The 22,812-nt window shown below is 46.3% G+C and overlaps 1 protein-coding gene across 2 annotated transcripts; it reads right to left on the bottom strand.

Annotated features, from left to right (window-relative positions):
* Positions 1-168: 168 nt before the first annotated feature.
* On the bottom strand, positions 169-21,957 carry LOC106583916 (uncharacterized). 2 transcript variants are annotated; one of them, XM_014168576.3, is made up of 9 exons: positions 21,738-21,957; positions 21,248-21,357; positions 21,080-21,159; positions 19,526-19,629; positions 15,604-19,395; positions 13,858-13,940; positions 4,846-5,133; positions 3,229-3,357; positions 169-735 (listed from the first exon to the last, which is right to left on the bottom strand). In XM_014168576.3, exons 5-9 carry the CDS (start codon positions 19,286-19,288, stop codon positions 586-588), a joined length of 4,335 nt encoding a protein of 1,444 aa, XP_014024051.3. In that variant the 5' UTR covers positions 19,289-19,395; positions 19,526-19,629; positions 21,080-21,159; positions 21,248-21,357; positions 21,738-21,957; the 3' UTR covers positions 169-585. The 2 variants fall into 2 exon arrangements, with proteins under 2 accessions (XP_014024051.3, XP_014024052.3); XM_014168577.3 differs by having other exon boundaries at positions 4,846-5,067.
* Between the last annotated feature and the right edge of the window lie 855 nt (positions 21,958-22,812).

The raw sequence follows: 22,812 nt of genomic DNA, 5'->3' as shown, positions 1-22,812 counted from the left end.
CACTCTCTGCCTAAGCACTGATCAGAGTAGTAAAACCTTCAGGATTGGTTTCCCGGACATAGAGTAAGCCTGGTCTTGGACTTAAAAGCGAACTCGATAGAGAATCTCCTGTGCTCAGGAAACCGCCCCTCAGAGTACAGACTTCAAAAAAGAGACAGGAACAGAAAATCAAGTGTCAAATCTCTATATTTAAACCAGCCGACCAACAACCTGACTATTTGACAGGTTTATACCACACAGAGAGAAAGGAGAGTCAGTGTAGTGTACTTACAGTATGTACAGTATGTGTGCGCGCACGTGTAAGTGTGTATGCATGTGTGTTCTGCATCGCTCCCATAACATTGTAGTTTTTTTTATTCATATACTGCGTGTGTATATTTTGCAGATATCTACTCAATATTTCTGTACAGCAAGACACACAGGAGACGAGAGAGGGGGCGGGGGGTGGTTACGAGTTTACATGGGGACAGCAAATAGGGAGGTGAATAAAACAAATGTCACTCTACGGCCTCAGTGGGCCCAGTCACGTGCAAAGAGTGGGCAGCAGAACCAATGGGAGTAGGGTGAGAGCGACCCCTGGTCCAATCAATAGGAGGAATCCATCTCTCTGTCCTCCCTCACTTCCTCATCCATCTTTCGACCGTGCTTCCTGAAGTACTTGTACCTCTGAACATAAAGCTTGACCAGGTTGCTCACCTTGACCGGGTTGATCTCTCCCTTTCGACTGTGGCAGATCTGAGAAGCAGAGACAACCACACACACAGGTCGGTATTAGTCATAAACACACTATATCAAATTGCTGTTAAACTAACTACACAGTAATTACTTACGCTAGGCTGTAATTACTTACAATGTAACGTATTTACATCTTCCAATTGTTATTGTGTTGGAACATAGTTACATATTCTGCATTATAAACCGGATAGTTTGCATCCTGGATGCTTAATGGCTGAAACAGTATTCCAGCCTTGTGTATATTAGACAATATACCACGGGTATGATGCAAAAATACTTGTTTACTGTCCTTTTTTATGTTGGAAACCAGTTTATAATAGCAATAAGGCACCTCTGAGGTTTGTGGTATATGGCCAATATACAGTTTCGCGTCGTGCATAAGAACAGCCCTAGGCCAATGCCGTTTTAGAGAATTTGTCAGTATGTCTAACTGGCCTAACACTGAACAAAAATATAAACACAACATACAACAATTTCAAAGATTTTACTGAGTCACAGATTATAAGGAAATCAATTAAATAAATAAATTAGGCTGTAATCTATGGATTTCACATGACTGGAAATACAGATATGCATCTATTGGTCACAGATACCGTAAAAAAAAAAGTATGGGCGTGGATTAGAAAACCAGTCAGTATTTCGTGCGACCACCATCTGCCGTATGCAGCGCGAGACATTTCCGTCGCATAGAGTTGATCAGGCTGTTGATTGTGGCCTGTGGAATGTTGTCACACTCTTCAATGGCTGTGAGAAGTTGATGGATATTGGCGGGAACTGGAACACCCTACGTAAACGTCAATCCAGAGCATCCCAAACATGCTCAATGCGTGACATATCTGGTGAGTGTGCAGGCCATGGAAGAACTGGGACATTTCCAGCTTCCAGGAATTGTGTACAGATCCTTGCGAAATGGGGCCATGCGTTATTATGCTGAAACATGAGGTGACGCCAGCAGATGAATGGCACGACAATGGGCCTCAGGATCTCATCACATTATCTCTGTTTTTTCAAATTGCCTTAGAGAAAATGCAATCGTGTTAGTTGTCCGTAGTTTATGCCTGCCCGTACTATAACCCCACCCCCACCATGGGGCACTCCGTTCACAACACTGACTCCCACACAATGCCACACACGCTGTCTGCCATCTGCCCAGTACAATTGAAACCGGGATTCATCCGTGAAGAGCACACTTCTCCAGCTTGCCAGTGGCCATCAAAGGTGAGCATTTGCCCACTGAAGTCAGTTACGACGCCAAAACTGTAGTCAGGTCAAGACCCTGGTGAGGACTACAAGCGTGCAGATGAGCTTCCCTGAGACAGTTTGACAGTTTGCGCAGAAATTCTTAGGTTGTGCATACCCACAGTTTCATCAGCTGTCCGGGTGGCTGGTCTCGCAGGTGAAAAAGCCGGATGTGGAAGTCCCGGGCTGTAGTGGTTACACATGGTCTACGGTTGTGAGGCCAGTTAGACATACTGCTAAATTCTCTAAAACGGCATTGGAGGCATCTTATGAACATTACATTCTCTGGCAACAGATATGGTGGACATACCCGCAGTCAGCATGCCCATTGCACGCTCCATCAAAACTTGAGACATCCTTGGCAGTGACAAAACGGCACATTTTAGAGTGGCCTTTTCTTGTTCCCAGCACAAGGTGCAACTGTGTAATGATCATGCTGTTTAATAATCTTCTTGATATGCCACACCTGTCAGGTGGATGGGTTTTCTTGGCAAAGGAGAAATGCTCACTAACAGAGCTGTAAACAAATTTGTGCACAAAATTGAGAAATAAGCTTTTTGTGCATATGTTACTTTTTTAATATTTTATTTCAGCTCATGAAACCAACACTTAACCTGTTGCATTTATATTTTTGTTCAGTGTATTGGCCAATATATCACACCTCCTCGGACCTTATTGCTTAAATATAATACACTCCCTCTGGCCTTATTTATGAAGTCTACTTCCAACAACTGCCAATACCTGTTTGTGGAAATTCTATAAACATTCACAAACCAGTCAAAAGTAATTATATCGACACCACTCAGTCTAGTAATTACGCCAATCTTTTAACATTGTCTTAGCCAATCTTTTAAAATGTTACAAACAGGTTGTTATTCCTATGGAACAAAATGCACCTACACTCCGTTACTGAGAGACACTACAGCCTAAACCCAAAAGCCTGACCATTGCTGAAGCAGACTATTTTGTTCCAGCCCAGCACTAACACACCTGATTCAACTACTGACCCAACTGTTTATCAAGTCATTCATAGAATAAGGTGTTTTACACCATCGAATAACAAAGTTAACAACGCTGTGCTAAGCCACGTAACACTGTGCTAAGCCACGTAACAACACTGTGCTAAACCACGTAACAACACTGTGCTAAACCACGTAACAGCGTACTTAAACCATGTAATAACATAACATTGTGCTAAACCATGTAATAAAGTAATGCAGCTAAAGCAGGTTCATGGTTAGAGGGCTGGGTTACCTTGTGGACTGCCTTCCTCAGGATGTCCTTGTAGTCGTCCTTGTTGATGTCTTTACGCTGGTAGTAAGGCTTAATAGCCAGCTTCACCTCCTCCACCGCACGCTCCTGAGTGTGGAGCTTCTTCAGGTACTGAGAGCGAGAGAAATTAAATAAGAGGTGCAGTACTAGTGTTGCACGGTATACCAATACATCAGTACTTTTTAGATACCAGAACATGAAAAACTGTTTTGCAGTAGAATTTGTTACTTTCGGTACTTCTGTCAAATGTGTCTCACAGATCAAGCCGTTCTTATCAGCGCAGTCGACCCCTTATTATAGAGCGCACAGTGCCTGCTCCACTTGCGAGCCTGCACTGGGAGTCTGGGCTGCATCATATAAGCTCCCACTCACACTGCACAGAAGTTAACAGACTTGAATAATGTAACAAGGCATGTAGATGTTGAAACTGTTAATTACTGTTCGCAAAACAAAGTCGATACAGGCTAGAACCCTTTACAATGGAAGAATATACCGATAGTGTCCAGCTTTGTAGGCTAACTTTCCTTGCTAGGTGACAGCTAAAGCTAACATCAATTCACTACCCTAGACTTTGTTTGTGATGATATGCAAACTAAGGCATAATATATTGATTTCATAGCTGATTGCCAATAAAAACTTTATGGATTCACTTAGTCGGTCTCTTTCTCATCTCTCCAAAAGATTTACATTTTAGACACAAAATGTCCAAAAGATGATCTATTGCTTCAGCGAACTGCCTGCCTCCCTGTGGCTCAGTTGGTAGAGCATGGTGTTTGCAACGCCAGCATAGGTGTGCAACGCCAGGGTTGTGGGTTCGATTCCCACGGGGGGCCAGTACAAAAAAAATAAATCCATGAAATGAAATGTATGCATTCACTACTGTAAGTCGCTCTGGATAAGAGCGTCTGCTAAATGACTAAAATGTAAATGTAATGACATCATTACTCATTAAAGAGAAAAAATTTTATGAAAAAAGCTACTTCTAAGCAAATGCTGTTGATGAATACAATAAAATGTGTCCCAAAATGGAAGGGAAATGGTTTGTCATCTGTAGCCCCATGGAATCACCCAAAAACAAGCTCAATAACTCAATGCATGCACACACTCCTATTGAATATGCATTCACCTGTATTGTGGATATGCTACAGATGTATTTACCATTCAAATAAATGATTACCATTATGTAGTTAGATTGTTTTTACCTAAGTCAAACTGATTGCATAATTGATTCATTAATGCATACATGGCTGTCTCTGAAAAGAAAAACATGTAAAAAAAAAAAGCAAATGTGTTGATATTGAACTCAAGATGCCCAACGATTGAACAGAGCAGTAGCTGAGTATATCTGTCTGGATCATGTGCCATTCTGTAACTTTGGCTAATATGCCTTTTTTTGCCACGGTATCGTTTTGGTATCGAGCATCGTGATACTAAACCTAGTATCAGTAATGAAGTTAACATTCTGGTATTGTGCCAACACTATGCAGTACTGTACTGATAGTCAGATGACCTTATTCCTTTCCCCCCACACACACACACACACACAAGTAATTGGAAGATATGGGAGCGGTAGAAAGACATGATTTTTAATGGTGCTACCTTGTCAGGGTCCTTGCTCTCGTTGTCCCAGCCTATATCACTGGAGTCTCCGGACCCTCCCAAGAACCCAGAGGGCATGGGTGGGGGCGGGGTCTGGGCACAGCCGCCACCCAAAGACATGCCAAGGTGCAGGTGGCTGGGCGGGGTTTTGGTGCAGCCCACCAATGGGAGAGCGCTGTGCAGGATGAACTGGGCAGGGGTGGGGCCAGGGGAAGGAGGAACCTGGGAGGAGGAAGAAGAGGAAGGGGCATGCTGCGATGAATGGTTCTGATTGGTTTGGGAGAGAATCTGCAAGAGAGAGAGAGATGGAAGGTATGATGAGAAACGGTTGGTCAGATATCGAACACCTTCAAAACAATCCAAGACAAATACGTAACACGTATACAGTGCCTTCAGAAAGTATTTACCTCCTTTGACTTATTCCACATGTTGTTGTGTTACAGCCTGAATTTAAAATGGATTCAATTGAGACTTTGTGTCACTGGCCAACACACAATACCCCACAATGTCAAAGTGGAATTATGCTTTTAGAAATGAAAGGCTGAAGTGTCTTTAGTCAATAAGTATACAACCTCATCAGCAGGTTCAGGACCAAAAACGTGCTTAACAAGTCACATAAGTTGCATGGACTCACTCTGTGCAATATTTGTTTTATTTCACCAGGTAGGCTAGTTGAGAACAAGTTCTCATTTGCAACTGCGACCTGGCCAAGATAAAGCAGAGCAGTTCGGCACATACAACAACAGAGTTACACATGGAATAAACAAACATAAGGTCAATAATACAGTAGAAAAGGTCTATATACAGTATGTGCAAATGAGGTAGGATAAGGGAGGTAAGGCAATAAATAGGCCATGGTGGCGAAGTAATTACAATATAGCAATTAAACACTGCAATGGTAGATATGTATATATGAAATGTGCAAGTAGAGATATTGGGGTGCAAAGGAGCAAGATAAATAAACACAGTACGGGGATGAGGTAGTTGGATGGGCTATTGACAGATGGGCTATGTACAGGTGCAGTGATCTGTGAGCTGCTCTGACAGCTGGTGCTTAAAGCTAGTGAGGGAGATATGAGTCTCCAGCTTCAGAGATTTTTGCAGTTTGTTCCAGTCATTGGCAGCAGAGAACTGGAAGGAAAGGCGGCCAAAGTAAGAATTGGCTTTGGGGGTGACCAGTGAGATATACCTGCTGGAGCGCGTGCTACGGGTGGGTGCTGCTATGGTGACCAGTGAACTGAGATAAGGCGGGGCTTTACCTAGCAGAGACTTGTAGATGACCTGGAGCCAGTGGGTTTGGCGACGAGTATCAAGCGAGCGCCAGCCAACGAGAGCGTACAGGTCGCAGTGGTGGGTAGTATATGGGGCTTGGGTGACAAAACGGATGGCACTGTGATAGACTGTATCCAATTTGTTGAGTAGAGTGTTGGAGGCTATTTTGTAAAAGACATCGCCGAAGTCAAGGATCGGTAGGATGGTCAGTTTTACGAGGGTATGTTTGGCAGCATGAGTGAAGGATGCTTTGTTGCGAAATAGGAAGCCGATTCTAGATTTAATTTTGGATTGGAGATGCTTAATGTGAGTCTGGAAGGAGAGTTTACAGTCTAACCAGACCAGTCAGAACAGTCCAGAGTAGTGATGCTGGACGGGCGGGCGGGCAGGTGCGGGCAGCGATCGTTTGAAGAGCATGCATTTAGTTTTACTTGCATTTAAGAGCAGTTGGAGGCCGCGGAAGGAAAGTTGTATGGCATTGAAGCTTGTCTGGATGTTAGTTAACACAGTGTCCAAAGAAGGGCCAGAGGTACACAGAATGGTGTCGTCTGCATATAGGTGGATCAGAATCCCCAGCAGCAAGAGCAACATCATTGATGTATACAGAGAAGAGAGTCGGCCCGAGAATTGAACCCTATGGCACCCCCATAGAGACAGCCAGAGGTCCGGACAACAGGCCCTCCGATTTGACACACTGAACTCTATCAGAGAAGTAGTTGGTGAACCAGGCGAGGCAATCATTTGAGAAACCAAGGCTGTCGAGTCTGCCAATAAGAATGTGGTGATTGACAGAGTCGAAGGCCTTGGCCAGGTCGATGAAGACGGCTGCACAGTACTGTCTTTTATCGATGGCGGTTATGATATTGTTTAGGACCTTGAGCGTGGCTGAGGTGCAACCATAACCAGCGCTGAAACCAGATTGCATAGCAGAGAAGGTACGGTGGGATTCGAAATGGTCGGTAATCTGTTGGTTAACTTGGCTTTCGAACACCTTAGAAAGGCAGGGTAGGATAGATATAGGTCTGTAGCAGTTTGCGTCTAGAGTGTCTCCCCCTTTGAAGAGGGGGATGACTGCGGCAGCTTTCCAATCTTTGGGAATCTCAGACGATACGAAAGAGAGGTTGAACAGGCTAGTGATAGGGGTTGAAACAATTTCGGGCAAATAATTTTAGAAAGAGGGTGCAGATTGTCTAGCCCGGCAGATAATAGCATTTAACATGATTTTTTAATGACTTCCCCCATCTCTGTAAACCCACACATACAATTATCTGAAAAGGTCCCTCAGTCAAGTAGTGAATTTCAAAACAGATTCAACCAAAGACTGGGGAGGTTTTCCAATGCCTCGCAGACATTGAATATCCCTTTGTGCATGGTGAAGTTATTAATTACACTTTGAATGGTGCAGCAATACACCCAATCACTAAAAAGATACAGGAGTCCTTCCAAACTCAGTTGCCGGAGAGGAAGGAAACCCCTCAGGGATTTCACCATGAGGCCAATGGTGATAAAAACATTTTTTTTAAATCCCCCCCAATTTCGATCTTGTCTCATTGCTGCAACTCCCCAACGGTTTCGGGAGGCGAAGGTCGAGTCATGCGTCCTCCAAAACATGACCCGCCCGCTTAACTCAGAAGCACCAATGTGTGGAAGGAAACACCATTCACCTGACAACCGAGGTCAGTCTGCAGGCGCCCGGCCCGCCACAAGGAGTCGCTAGAGCACGATGAGCCAAGTAAAGTCCCCCCGGCCCAACCCTCCCCTAACCCGGATGACGCTGGGCCAATTGTGCGCAGCCCTATGGGACTCCCGATCACGGCCGGTTGTGAAACAGCCCGGGATCGAACCCTGAGTATGTAGTGACGCCACTAGCACTGCAATGCAGTGCCTTAGACAGGTGCGCCACTCAGGAGGCTTGACCAACGGTGAATTTAAAACATTTGCAGGCTGTGATAGGAGAAAACTGAGGATGGACCAACAACATTGTAGTTACGCCTAAATGACAGAGTGAAAAGGAATCCTGTACAGAAAAATAAGGCACTAAAGTAAAACAGCAAAAAAATGTGGCAAAGAAATTAACTTTGTCCTGAATACAAAGCATTATGTTGGTGCTAACAACACATCACAGAGTACCACTCTTCATATTTTCCAAGCATGGTGGTGGCTGCATCATGTTATGAGTATGCTGGTCATCGGCAAGGACTAGGGATTTTCTTTGTATAAAAAGAAACTGAATAGAGCTAAGCAGAGGCAAAATCCTAGAGGATAACGTGGTTCAGTCTGCGTTCCAACAGACACTTGGAGACAAATTCACCTTTCAGCAGGACAATAATCTAGAACACCAGGCAAATGTACACTGGAGTTGCTTACCAAGACAACATTGAATGTTCCTAAGTGGCCGAGTTACAGTTTTGACTTAAATCTGCTTGAAAATCTGACACCGCCTAGTATATAGGTCATAGACGAAAGGAAGCTTGGCCCCAGTGATGTACTAAGCCGTACGCACAACCCTCTGTAGCGCCTTATGGTCAGATGCCGAGCAGTTGCCATACCAGGCGCTGATTCGACCGGACATATTCAAATCAACCCCATCCCAGTCTGCTGTCCCCACATGCTTCAAGATGGCCACCATTGTTCCTGTTCCCAAGAAAGCTAATGTAACTGAACTAAATGACTACTGCCCAGTAGCACTCACTTCTGTCCAAAATCATATCACCTCCACCCTACCTGTTACCCTAGACCCACTCCAATTTGCTTACCGCCCCAATAGGTCCACAGACGATGCAATCGCCATCACGCTGCACACTGCCCTATCCCATCTGGACAAGAGGAATACCTATGTAAGAATGCTGTTCATTGACTACAGCACAGCATTCAACACCATAGTGCCCTCCAAACTCATCATTAAGCTTGAGACCCTGGATCTCGACCACAACCTGTGCAACTTGGTCCTGGACTTCCTGACGGGCCGCCCCCCAGGTGGTGAAGGTAGGAAACAACATCTCCACTCCGCTGATCCTTAACACTGGAGCCGCACAAGGGTGTGTTCTCAGCCCTCTCCTATACTCCCTGTTCACCCACGACTGCGTGGCCATGCACGGCTCCAACTCAATCATCAAGTTTGCAGACGACACAAGTGGTAGGCTTGATTACCAACAACAACGAGACAGCCTCCAGGGAGGAGGTGAGGGCCCTCGGAGTGTGGTGTCAGGAAAATAACCTCACACTCAATGTCAACAAAACAAAGGAGATGATTGTGGACTTCAGGAAACAGCAAAGGGAGCACCCCCTATCTACATCGACGGGACAGCAGTGGAGAAGGTGGAAAGTTTTAAGTTCCTCAGTGTACATATCACGGACAAACTGAAATGGTCCACGCACACAGACAGTGTGGTGAAGAACGCACAACAGCGCCTCTTCAACCTCAGGAGGCTGAAAAAAAAAACGTGGCTTGTCACCAAAAACCCTCACTAAATTTTTACAGGTGCACAACTGAGAGCATCCTGTCGGGCTGTATCACCGCCTGGTACGGCAACTGCTCTGCCTACAACTGCAGGACTCTCCAGAGGGTGGTGCGGTCTGCACAACATATCACCAGGGGCAACCTACCTGCCCTCCAGGACACCTACAACACCCGATGTCACAAAAAGGCAAAAAAGATCAAGGACAATAACCACCCGAGCCACTACCTGTTCACCCCGCTTCCATCCAGAAGGCGAGGTCAGTACAAGTGCATCAGAGCTGGGACAGAGAAATAGAAGCGGTTTTTCAATCTCAAGGCCATCAGATTGTTAAACAGCCACCACTAGCACAGAGAGGCGGCTGCCTACCTACAGACTTGATATCATTGGGCACTTTAATAAAAGGAACTAGTCACTTTAATAATGCCAAATTAAGAATGTTTACTTATCTCGCATTACTCATCTCATATGTATATACTGTAATCTTACCTATCTATTCTTTACTATCTATTGCATCTTAGCCGTTCGGTCACTGCTCATCTATATATTTTATACTTATATATTCTCATCCCATTCCTTTACTAGATTGTGTGTATTAGGTTTTGTGGTGGAATGTTAGATACTGCTGCACTGTCAGATCTAGAAGCAAAAGCATTTCGCTACACTTGCAATAACATTTGCTAACCATGTTTATGTTCGCAATAAAATTGTATTTTAACCAGTCAGGAAGCTCTCAATAGTGCAGCTGTAGAACTTTGAGGATCTGGGGACCCATGCCAAATCCTTTCAGTCTCCTGAGAGGGAAAGAGGTGTTGTCATGCTCTCTTCACGACTGTCTTGGTGTGTTTGGACCAAGATAGTTTCTTGGTGATGTGGACACCAAGGAACTTGAAACTCTCGACCCGCTCCATAACAGCCCTGTTGATGTGAATGGGGGCGTGTCCAGCCCTCCTTTTCCTGTAGTCCACGATCAGCTCCTTTGTCTTTATCATGTCGAGGGGGAGGTTGTTGTCCTGGCACTACACTGCCAGGTCTCCAACCTCTTCCCTATAGGCTGTCTCATCGTTGTCGGTGATCAGGCCTAACACTGTTGTGTCATCAGCAAACTTAATGGTGTTGGAGCTGTGCCTGGCCACACAGTTGTGGGTGAACAGAGAGTACAGGAGGGGAATAAGCATGCACCCGTGGGGCCCCCTGTTTAGGATCAACATGGCAGATGTGTTGTTGCCTACCCTTACCACCTGGGGGCGGCCCGCCAGGAAGTCCAGGATCAAGTTGCAGAGGGAGGTGTTTAAGTCCCAGGGTCCTTAGCTTAGGGATGAGCTTTGTGGGCATGATGAACGCTGAGCTGTAGTCAATGAAAAACATTCTCACATAGGTGTTCCTTTTGTCCAGGTGGGAAAGGGCAGTGTGGAGTGCGATTGAGATTAAGTCATCTGAGGATCTGTTAGGGCGGTATGCGAATTGGAGTGGATCTAGGGTTTATGGGATAATGGTGTTCATGTGAGCCATGATCAGCCTTTCAAACCACTTCATGGCTACCAACATGAGTGCTACGGGGCGGTAGTCATTTAGGCAGGTTAACTTCGCTTTCTTCAGCACAGGGACGATGGTGGTCTGCTTGAAACATGTAGGAATTACAGACTCAGTCAGGGAGAGGTTGAAAATGTCAGTGAAGACGCTTGCCAGTTGGTCCGCACATGCTTTGAGTACACGTCCAGGTAATCCGCCTGGCCCCACAGCCTTGTGAATGTTGACCTGTTTAAAAGGTCTTGCACACATCGGCTACGGAGAGCGTGATCCCACAGATGTCCGGAACAGCTGGTGCTCTCATGCATGCATCAGTGTTGCTTGCCTCGAAGCGAGCATCAAAAGGCATTTAGCCCATATGGTAGGCTTGCGTCACTGGGCAGCTTGCGGCTGGGTAAATAGTTTGCAAACTCTGCCACATCCGACAAATGTCAGAGCCGGCGTAGTAAGATTCAATCTTAGTCCTGTATTGACACTTGCCTGTTTGATGGTTAATCTGAGGACATAGTGGTTCGTATAAGCGTCTGGATTAGTGTCCCGCTCCTTGAAAGCGGCAGCTCTAGCCTTTAGCTCGGTACAGATGTTGCCTGTAATCCATGGCTTCTGTTTGGGATATGAACTTTCAGTCACTGTGGGGATGACGTCGTCGAAGCACTTATTAATGAGGTTGATGACTGATGTGGTTTCTCCTCAATGCCATTGGATGAATCCCGGAACATATTCCAGACTGTGCTAGCAAAACAGTCCTGTAGCATAGCATCCGCATCATCTGACCATTTCCATATTGAGCGTGTGACTGGTACTTCCTGCTTTAGTTTTTGCTTGTAAGCAGGAATCAGGAGGATAGAATTATGGTCAGATTTGCCAAATGAAGGGCGAGGGAGGGCTTTGTACGCGTGTGTCTCCGTGTGTGGAGTAAAGGTGGTCTAGAGTTTTTTCCCCTTTGGTTGCGTGTGACATGCTTGTAGAAATTATGGAAAATGGATTTAAGTTTGCCTCCATTAAAGTCCCCGGACACTAGGAATGACGCTTCTGGATGAGCCTTTTATTGTTTCTTGTTAAGTGCAATCTTAGTACCAGCATCGGTTTGTGATAGTAAATAGACAGCTACGAAAAATATAGATGAAAACTTGGTCGACTTGCTTAGTTAAATAAAAGGTCAAATTAACATTTACAAAAACAAGAAAAATTTGTGTGGTCTACAGTTTATCATGAGGTACTCAACCTCAGGCGAGAAATACCTCAACTTCCTTAATATTAGACATCGTGCACCAGCTGTTATTGACAAATAGACACAGCCTCTTCTTACCGGATGTAGCTGTTCTGTCCTGCCGATGCACGGAAAACCCAGCCAACTTATTATCCGTGTCGTTGTTCAGCCACGACTCGGTGAAACATACCATTTTACAGTTTTTAATGTCTCGTTGGTAGGATAGTCTTGAACGGAACTCATCCAGTTTATTCTCCAGGTGATTTCACGTTGGCCAATAGAACGGATGTTAGAGGTGGGTTACCAAATAGGGCTATCTTGTCACAACAATCGATTGGCTCAAACGTTAACCTCTTAAAACTTCTTCGGGATCGGTGTCCCTTCCATGGGACGGTTGAGCTAATGAAGGCTAATGCGATTAGCATGAGGTTGTAACTAACAAGAAAATTTCCCAGGACATAGACATTCTGATATTGGCAGAAAGATTAACAAGAATTGAAGCTAACTGCACTGTCCAATTTACAGTAGCAATTACAGTGAAAGAATACCATGCTTGAGGAGAGTGCACAATTTTGAACATGAAAAGTTATTAACAAATTAGGCACATTTGGACAGTCTTCACACAAAATTTTGAAAAGAAATGCAATGGTTCATTGGATCAGTCTAAAACTTTGCGGATACAATGATGCCATCTAGTGGCCAAAATGTAGATTGCACCTGGGCTGGAATAATACATTATGGCTTCTCTCTTGCATTTCAAAGATGGTACAAAAAAAATATATATAAAAAATAAATAAAAGAACGGTTGGTTTTTTCTTTGTAATATCTTTTACCAGATCTATTGTGTTATATTCTCCTACATTCCTTTCACATTTCCACAAACTTCAAAGTGTTTCCTTTCAAATGGTACCAATAATATGCATATCCTTGCTTCCTGAGCTACAGGCAGTAAGATTTGGGTAAGTCATTTTAGGCGAAAATTGAAAAAAAGGGTTGGATCCTTAAGAAAACAAATGAACTTTTATCAAGGCACACCTGTTAATTGAAATGCATTCCAGGTGACTAGCTCATGAAGCTGGTTGAGAGAATTCTAAAAGTGTGCAAAGCTGTCACCAAAGCAAAGGGTGGCTACTTTGAAGAATCTCAAACATAAAGTATATTTTGATTTGTTTAACACTTTTTTGGTTACTACATGATTCCATATGTGTTATTTCATAGTTTGTCTTCACTATTATTCTACAATGTAGAAAATAGTAAAAAGAAAAACCCCGGAATGAGTAGGTGTGTCCAAAATGTTGACTAGTACCGTGTGTGTGTGTGTGTCGTACGTACGTACGTACGATACACTACTAGTCAACATTTTGGACACACCTACTCATTCCGGGGTTTTTCTTTTTACCACACACACACACACACACACACACACACACACACACACACACACACACACACACACACACACACACACACACACACACACACACACACACACACACACACACACAGATAACGGAATATAATTACTCAAAGACACACACACACCTGGCTGGTAGCATGGATGAACTCCTGGGCTTTGGCTCTACTTGCGATATTGGCCTCTTCCATCTTAAACAGCAGAGCTGTCACTGAAATACAGAGAGCATGGGGTTAGTAAAACCTTATACATATTATATGCACTTCATAGTAGCAACAGGAATACACAAAAACGTACCAAAACTCCACTTGTTGACATTACACTGTGTGCACAATTATTAGGCAAATTGTATTCCTCTGGATTAATTTTATTGTTGAACAGACACAATGCTCTCAGTCAATCCAAAATGTTATTGAACCTCAAACCTGAAATGTTTAACAAAGGAAAAGTGAGTTTTGTCTTTCTCAGGGAAATATATAAGTGTGCACAATTATTAGGCAACTATTAGTGTGCACAATTATTAGGCAACTAAATTACAAAAATAATTTCTCTCAACTCACTTGTTTATTCTCAATTTTTAGAGTAAGTGTAACAGATAACACAAAATGACAATTATATAAAATGTTTGGCCTTTAAAAAATATTCAGTGACCAATATAGCCACCCTTATTTTCAATAACTGCCATGAGCCTTCCATCCATGGAGTCTGTCAGTTTCTTGATCTGTTCACGATCAATTTTCACTGAAGCCGCAACCACAGCCTCCCAAATGCTGTTCAAAAAGGTGTATTGTCTTCCATCACTGTAAATCTCACGTTTGAGAAGGGCCCACAAGTTCTCAATATGATTTAAGTCAGGTGAGGAAGGGGGCCAGGTCATTATTCAGGCATTTTTGAGGCCCTTGCTGGCTAGCCAAGCAGTGGAGTACTTGGATGCATGTGATGGAGCATTGTCCTGCATAAAGATCATGGCCTTCTAGAATGCTGAGGACTTCTTCCTGTACCACTGTTTGATGAAAGAATCTTCCAGAAACTGGCAGTAGGTTTGGGAGATGAGTTTCAGTCAATCTTCAACCCAAAAAGGTACAACTACCTCATCCTCAATGATAGCAGCCCATACCAGTACCCCTCCTTCACCTTGCTGGCACCTGACTCAAAGTGGTGCCCTGTGTCCATTACTGATCCAGCCACGGGCCCATCCATTTGGTCCATCAAGAGTCACTTTCATTTCATCTGTCCATTAAACCTTTGAAAAATCTGTCTTCAGGTATTTCTTTGCCCAATCTTGACGCTTCAACTTGTGAATCTTATTCAGTGGTGGTCTTGTTTCAGTCTTCTTGACCTTGGCCATGTCTCTGAGAAATTGACACCTTGTACTTCTGAACACTCCAGGAAGGTTGCAGTTCTGGAATACGGTGGCACTGGAGGATAATGGGTTCCTGGTAGTTTGACGTTTAATTCTTCTCAAGTCTTTTGCAGTTAATTTGCGCCTTTTCTTCCCCATGCGTTTTTTTGCGCCCCAGTTGACTATTCGCAACAAAACGTTTGAATGTCCGGTGGTCACACCTCAATAGTTTAGCTATTTAAAGAGTGTCGCATCCGTCTGAAAGGCATTTTACATTTTTGGTTTTTCAGTGTCAGTTAAATTTATTTTTTGGCCCATTTCACCAGAGGTAATGAGGCTGCCTAATAATTTTCGCCACACCCTCCCTCATTACACAAATACATATCACCTGAAAATGATTAAATACAATAAGCATTCAAGTTTATATGGTTTGGAGTTGGAAAATGTGAATAGAAACAATGATAAGATCAGAATACTGACTTGTAATTGTGCACGTAGTGTATTATAATGAATGCTAGTGACAGAGACTTACATGCTAAAACTCCTCCGGCCGTGCAGTCCACTCCTGTCTGCAGACTCCAGGGGAGGGTGGGGGCAGCAGAAGGGGGAGGAGGCAGCGGTGGCAGCTTGTTGGCCGAGGAGGAAGAAACAGAAGAGGAGGAAGAGGAGGAGGGGTCTGTGGAGGAAGGAGGAAGGGAGAGCGAGGCGAGGGCAGAGCCAGATGAGGAGGAACAAGGGGGTGAGGCCAGGGATTTGAGGCCTTCGTCCAGAGGGAGGGGCTTCATGTTAGAGGGGCCGTACTGTGAGAGGCCTCCCCCCTGGGAGGAGGGTAGGGACGAGGGACTGGAGGGGGACAGGTTGAGGGTGCTCTGGGTCTGAGCAGGGCAGTCCTCGGGTAGGAAAGAGGGCTCAGGGGTCTTACAGCTGCTGTCCACTGTCTGAGAGTCGGGAGACGACTCCCGAGCATCACGCGAGGCGGTGAGGGAGGGGGGAGGGGTGTGGGGGGGTGAGGAGGACGGGGGGAGGACACTGGTGGAAAAGGATGATGAAGAGGATGAGGAAGGAGTTGGACCAGCTGGACCAGAGTGCGGACTGGAGGGTTTAGCCCCCACTCCTGATTGGATGTCGGAGGAAGACCCACCCCAGCCGCCGCCCTCAGAGCTACAGTTGGCCATAGCGCCATCCACGTCCGTCAAAACGCTGGCTAAGCCTTTCTCTCCCCGCATCTTCTTTGCCAGCCTCCTCCTACGCTTGGTTGCTAGGGACAGTGAGGGCGAAGACGCCGAGGAGGATGTGGTAGAGCTGGGCTTGGCCTTCTTGGACTTCAGCGCTGCCACCGTGGGATTAGCCAGCAAAGAGGAAGGTGGAACGGCCAGGGAACGGCGTTTTCCCACCTTCCCCAAGTCCTTGTTGCGTCCACTCAGCAATAGAGGCTCAGAGCAGGGCTTGAGGAACGGAGACCTGCTCTCATTGTCCCTCCTAAAGACCACAGCAATGGAGCCTCCCACCACCGGCACCCCAGAGCCCCCTACTGGCCCACCCACCCCGAGGAGCTCCATGCCCAGCTTCCCCGAGCCCACCGAGCCCCCCGTGGTGCTGCTCACGCCCTCGCGCACCAGCACTGACACTTTGGACTGCAGCTTGGCTTTCCTCCCACCCCCACTTAATTTCTTGGACCTGCCAGACCGACCAGACTCTTTCTTTCCTCCTTTTTCCCCACGCTCTTTCTCCTTCCCCATCTTCCGCCCTCGTTTGGCCGAGGGGAGGGTGGTTGGGGTGGAGGCCAGGCCGGGGGTGGCCTGGGTTGGGGAGAGTGAAGGTGTGGAGAGCCCCTTGCCTTTGGGTCGAACCGAGGAGGAAGAGGACGACTTGGACTGACCAGCTTTCTTGCCCGTTCGTGATTTCTTCTTGAAGTGGTGGCGTCCAGGTTTGGTAGCGGTCTTGGGTTTGGCGCTGAGGGCAGCGGGTTCCAGAAGCTGGGGAGGGGAGTCTTCTATAGAGGGGTAGTCTGAATCCAGAGCCTCCCCGTCCAGAGAGTGCATGTCTATCTCCAGTTTGTCTGAGAAGTGGTCCGAGTCGTAGCCATGGTAATGTGACGGTGGCGAGAGGGAGAGGCTCCCACGCCGGCCAATGCTGTCTTCTAACTTTTCGTCCGAGCGCCGACGGCTCTTCTTCTTCCTCTTGTGGGGCTTTTCGGAGCCCTGGGAGGGGCTGCGGGGGGAGGATGGAGCCAGCGGGGGGGAACCGGGGAGAGTGGTGGTGGTGGTCGTGGTGACCGTGATGGTGCGCTTGATGGCGAACAGGTCAGAGCCATTGAGATCCTGGATGGATGGCGGCACCACGGGTCGACCATCTCGACGTCTCTCCCTGTCCCTTTCTCTGTGCCTTTCTCTGTGCCTTTCTCTGTGCCTTTCTCTGTGCCTTTCTCTGTCCTGGTGCCTGTCCCTTTCCCGGTGCCTTGGTTCTATGCTTCCTTTGGACCTCTTGGAGCTGCCTCTTTCTCGGCTGGTTGATTTGCGGACGCCGTCTTGCTCTCTTTCCCTCTTTATCCGGCTAGAGTCTCCATCCCTCTCCCTTCTCCGGGTGTCGTCTTTCTTTCTGTCCTTGTCTCGATCGCCGTCTCGTTCCCCATCTCTGTCTCTGTACCGGTCTCTGTTATTCTCTCTGTCTCTGTCTCTCTCTCTGTGTCGGTCCTCTGAATTGTTTGACCAGGAGCGGCCTCCGTGGGCCTGCTGCACTGAGGTGTTTTGTGAGCGGGGGCGTGCTGAAGATTCCGGGGTACGCCGTCGTCTCTTCTTCCTCTTTCTGCTGTCACTTCTGCTGCTCCTCCCTCTCTCCTCCTCCACCTTTGTTTTCTTCTCTTTCTCACTCCGCCGCCCCCTCTCCCTGTGTCTTTCCTTCCTCTCACCACCATTCTCTCCACCACCATCCTTTTCTTTCCTTTTCTTCCTCCTCCTCCTCTCCTCCTCCTCCCCTACCTTGCACTCCTTTCGCTTACGCCGCTCCCTCTCCTTGGAGCTCTTGGATGACTTGCGGCTCTTGTCCTTCTCGGCAGTGAGCGGGGAGGGGGGCAAAGGGACGGTGTGAGGAGACGGTGGGAGGTGCTGAGGCGAGAGAGAAGAGGGGAAGGAGGAGCGGTATCTCGCCTTACGCCGGCTGACCAGCTTCCTCCTCAGATCTCCCACCCCGACCACCACCACCTCCTCCTCCTCTTCTTCTTCCTCCTCCTCCTCCTCCATGGGCTCCCCATCCTCCCTGCCAGGCATCACCGGCCCCGCCCAGTCCCCCTCAGCCCGCACCGACACAAAGCTATCCCCGTCCAACACCCTCAGGATCCTCTCCGGCTTGGCTCCCCTGTGGAGGAAAGGACTGCCAGAGGAGATGGGGAGGACGAGAGGAAGGACTCCTTCCCGGCCTCTCTCCTCCCTCTTTCCTCCGTCCCTCTCGGTGGCCCCAACGATCTCACCCTCCTCAATCTCAGAGTGGTCCGAGTGGTTCGCCTTCTCTCTCCTGTCCCGTACTTTCACCCGGGGCTCTTTGGTTCGGTCCAGCCTCCTCCGAAGGGGGAGAGGGAGGGAGCGCGGTGAGAGCGGGGGAACAGAGAGAGCGTCCGTGGAGTCTGGAGGAGCATTGTCTTTCTCCTCTCCTCCTGTCCTCCCAGTCTCTGCCTTCCTTCTCTTCCCTCTGGCATCGCTCTCCTTGCTGCTCACGCTATCCCCTCTCTCCCTCCCTCCCCCCGTCTCTCGCTCCTCTTCCTCTCTCTCTGAGGGGGGAGAGCCGGTCGGATCAAAGGGGTCGTACTTTTCCCCTTCCTCCTCCGGCGCTCCTTCCTCCCTCTCTCCTTCCGTGGGGTGAAATGGGTCGTAGATCTCCGTCTCAAGCTCTTTTTGTCCGTCGGTGCCCACAAGGGGTGAGAGGCATAACAAGGGATCTGAGGAGGAGAAAGAGGGGTCAGAGTGAGAGGAGGGGGGAGCCAGGGAGGCGGAAGTGGAGGACACCACGTCACCCATCATCATGCTGTTGGCCCTTCCCTCCTGGATATCGTTGTGGTAGCTGGTTGCCACGGCACCAGGAGAGGAGGATGAAGAGGAAGGTGGGGAGGCGGGAGAGGAGGAAGATGTGGAGGAGGGCAGGGGGCTCTTGGCAGTCTCTGTGATCCCGTGAGGAGGAGGGACAGCAGGCATCCCTTTAAGGCCTGGGATTTGAGTTAAGTCCATGGCCAGGATGGGAGCTGGGCCTGGGGTAAGCTGTAGTCCAGAACTCCCTGGAGCCTGGGGTTGTGGGTGGAGGAGGGATACTGAGGGCCGGGGATCAAAGAGCAACCCTGAAAGATGAGACAAGAAATGTTAGGCCTTTATCAACCACCTGGGGCCCACAATCTGTCAAGTGTGTGTGTGTGTTTGGGGGAAGTAGAGTACTGTATGTGTGTATTAGAGTTGGTACAAAGTATTTACCCGTCTTCCTGCTGCCTACACCAGGGGTGACAGTGGACAGGATACTGAGCAGTGACGAGCGTTCCACTCACACCTCAGCTGTCAACTCCACTTCAAGGTCAGAACTGGAATACAAATACATCACTCATGAAACCACGCACAGTGGAACTGGCACATCTAAATTCCCTGTTATGTAATTCATTATATAGGGTGTCTCACTCTCCCATACATTTCAGCTTACTTGTCACTGACATCCTCTCTTCAGCCAGGCATGTGATTTTGGCCCCAATTTATCTGTCCCAGACAAGTTTGAAATCGGAGACAAAATACCCATGGTGTTGCCTACTCGAAGCTCGCAGCTGTCACCGATGCTCGTTTAACCTCCCTGGGCGAGCGTCCCACCCTAGTCAACAGCCAGTGGAATCGCGTGGCGCGAAATACAAATACCTCATAAATGCTATAACATCAATTTCTCAAACATATGACTATTTTACACCATTTTAAAGACAAGACTCTCGTTAATCTAACCACATTGTCCGATTTCAAAAAGGCTTTACAGCGAAAGCAAAACATTAGATTATGTCAGGAGAGTACCCTGCCCAAAATAATCACACAGCCATTTTCAAAGCAAGCATATATGTCACAAAAACCAAAACCACAGCTAAATGCAGCACTAACCTTTGATGATCTTCATCAGATGACACTCCTAGGACATTATGTTATACAATACATGCATGTTTTGTTCAATCAAGTTCATATTTATATCAAAAACCAGCTTTTTACATTAGCATGTGATGTTCAGAACTAGCATACCCACCCAAAACTTCCGGTGAATTTACTAAATTACTCATGATAAACGTTCACAAAATACATAACAATTATTTTAAGAATTATAGATTATAGATTATAGATACAGAACTCCTTTATGCAATCGCGGTGTCAGATTTTAAAATAGCTTTTCGGCGAAAGCACATTTTGCAATATTCTGAGTACATAGCTCGGCCATCACGGCTAGCTATTTTGACACCCACCAAGTTTGGGAATTACTATTAGAAAAATGTTATTACCTTTGCTGTTCTTCGTCAGAATGCACTCCCAGGACTTCTACTTCAACAACAAATGTTGTTTTGGTTCCAAATAATCCATAGTTATATTCAAATAGCTCCGTTTTGTTCGTGCATTCAGGTCATTATCCTAGCGCATTTCGTGACAAAAAAATTCAAAATATTCCATTGCCTTTAACCAAAGCGTCAAATCATTACAGCTCTGAAGTTGACACGCAATGTTATTCAATTCAAAATGTATTGGCTTGACATTTCAACTCTGTATGGCAAGCGTGCATGTCTGACTGAAAACGTTTATGAGGCGGCTTTGAGCCACAGCTCGTTCTAGCTAATCTAATTACATCGTTTTCGCGAGACAGCGTGGTATCGCGAATCCTCACGACCAAGGGAAGAATTGTATAGTGTGTGACCCCCGTCTCTGCCACTTCGTTTAGTGTGTGCACCACTACGTTGGCAAGACAAACAAATATAGGAAAGTTTTTCAAATTAATGTAGCGTTTGCCGGAATTACCTGTCGAGGAGATGCTGTGGAGAGCAGTGAAGAGAGACCAGGCAGGAAAGTGTTTCGGGGGTTGCAGTAAGGCCAGCTCCCTATATGAAGGGGACAGACATTAATAGCTGCTACAGTCAATGGATGAGCTTAAAAAAAACACACACACACACACACAATAACACTCACCAGTTCGCTAGGCTCGTCATCTGGGTTCTCCCTATCACCTTGGTAACACCTCAACCTCGCCCTACTCCTTTCTTCATCCTTCTCTGTTTCCTCTTCGCTGGAGTCTTTGTCTGATGATACATAACTTAAGTCAAATCAAGTTTTGAAGAATCTTGCAGTGTCGTGTGTGACGATGTTAGCTAGCTATCTAATTAGCCTTTGCATTAACTGGCAGTGGCAAGCTAACGTTAACTGTTGCAAAATACCTGGATCAGGCCGCACTCTCGTCTTGTTGCTTGCAACACTAGTTGACCCGGCGGGTAAACTACATAAACTAACTTAACTAGCAAATACACTTGATCACTGAGAACTAGTTATAATCATCACGTTTTCACTGGAATCAGATTCGTCGCTAGCTAGCCAGACCTGCCAGAAATAGCAGTAACGTTAGCTAGCTAGCCAGGTTTGCTAACGTTAGCTCTCCTCCTAGCTACACCAGTCAAATACATACCTTAGATCCAGTTATATGTTTTGTCCGTTTAAATCCACAATCTTCAACTAACCTTTATTTTCTAAAACGTGAAATGTACATTTAAAATACAGTATTAAAGGTTGAGATATTGTTAAAAGCACAATAAGAGGCCCATCCCATCCATCGCCGACATTTTACTTCCCTTCACTTGAAACAAGGGCCGACGGGAATTGACGTTTTTCGTTGATCGCGATAATTTGGGGGATATCTTCTTCTTCTTCTTCTTCTTCTTCTTCTTCTTCTTCTTCTTCTTCTTCTTCTTCTTCTATGAGGTTTAACGGCGTTTGGCATCCAATTTGTTTCATTACCGCCACCTACTAGACTGGAGTACAACTCCCTTATACTTTACTTGAAAAATAAAAATGTACTAAATAAATACCCTACCATCTAACACTATACTCACGAATCAAAATTATATTAAATAAAATTAACACCCCCCTACTCCGCTAATTGAATGTATTTATTCCTACCTCGTCATCACACTGAAAGGATGGGACATCACCACTTAACACATCCTGTAACTCTTCTGCTGTCAAGTCTCGCACACCCAAATACCTCTCTGCAGCTGCCACCACAACCTCAATTTTCTGAGACTTCCGATCCATCCCTGCAGTACAATTAATAACCATTGCTATAAATGTTAAAAATCCAATCTTACTGACAGTTAACACATTCCACTACTTTCCCCAATACTACAAATTCCTTTGTCTCATGGCCTTCTGCATATTTTTCACACCTTGGACCCTTCCTCCGACACACTGCTGTCACATGCCCATAAGCTTGACACCTGTAACATCTTAATGTATTCGGCACATACACTCGTACAGGATAACTTATATATCCTAACTTCACTTTGTCAGGCAAAGACTCAACTTCAAAATTCAAAAGAACAGACAATGACTTCTGTTTCCCCACTCTCGCCACCCTGTCTGTGTCGCATCAAACGACAAGCATCACATACACCGGGAATCTTTGCCCCCTAACGTTTATATCTACTACTACCCCAGTTATCACTCCTTCCATTGGTGCCCTTTTCTTGAGAACGAAACAATTC

Source organism: Salmo salar, chromosome 23, assembly GCF_965601325.2.
Source record: "Salmo salar chromosome 23, fSalSal1, whole genome shotgun sequence".
In the NCBI taxonomy this organism is placed as follows: Eukaryota; Metazoa; Chordata; class Actinopteri; order Salmoniformes; family Salmonidae; genus Salmo; species Salmo salar.
Note: the sequence above shows the minus strand (reverse complement) of the source record. Positions and strands in the feature narration are given on the sequence as shown.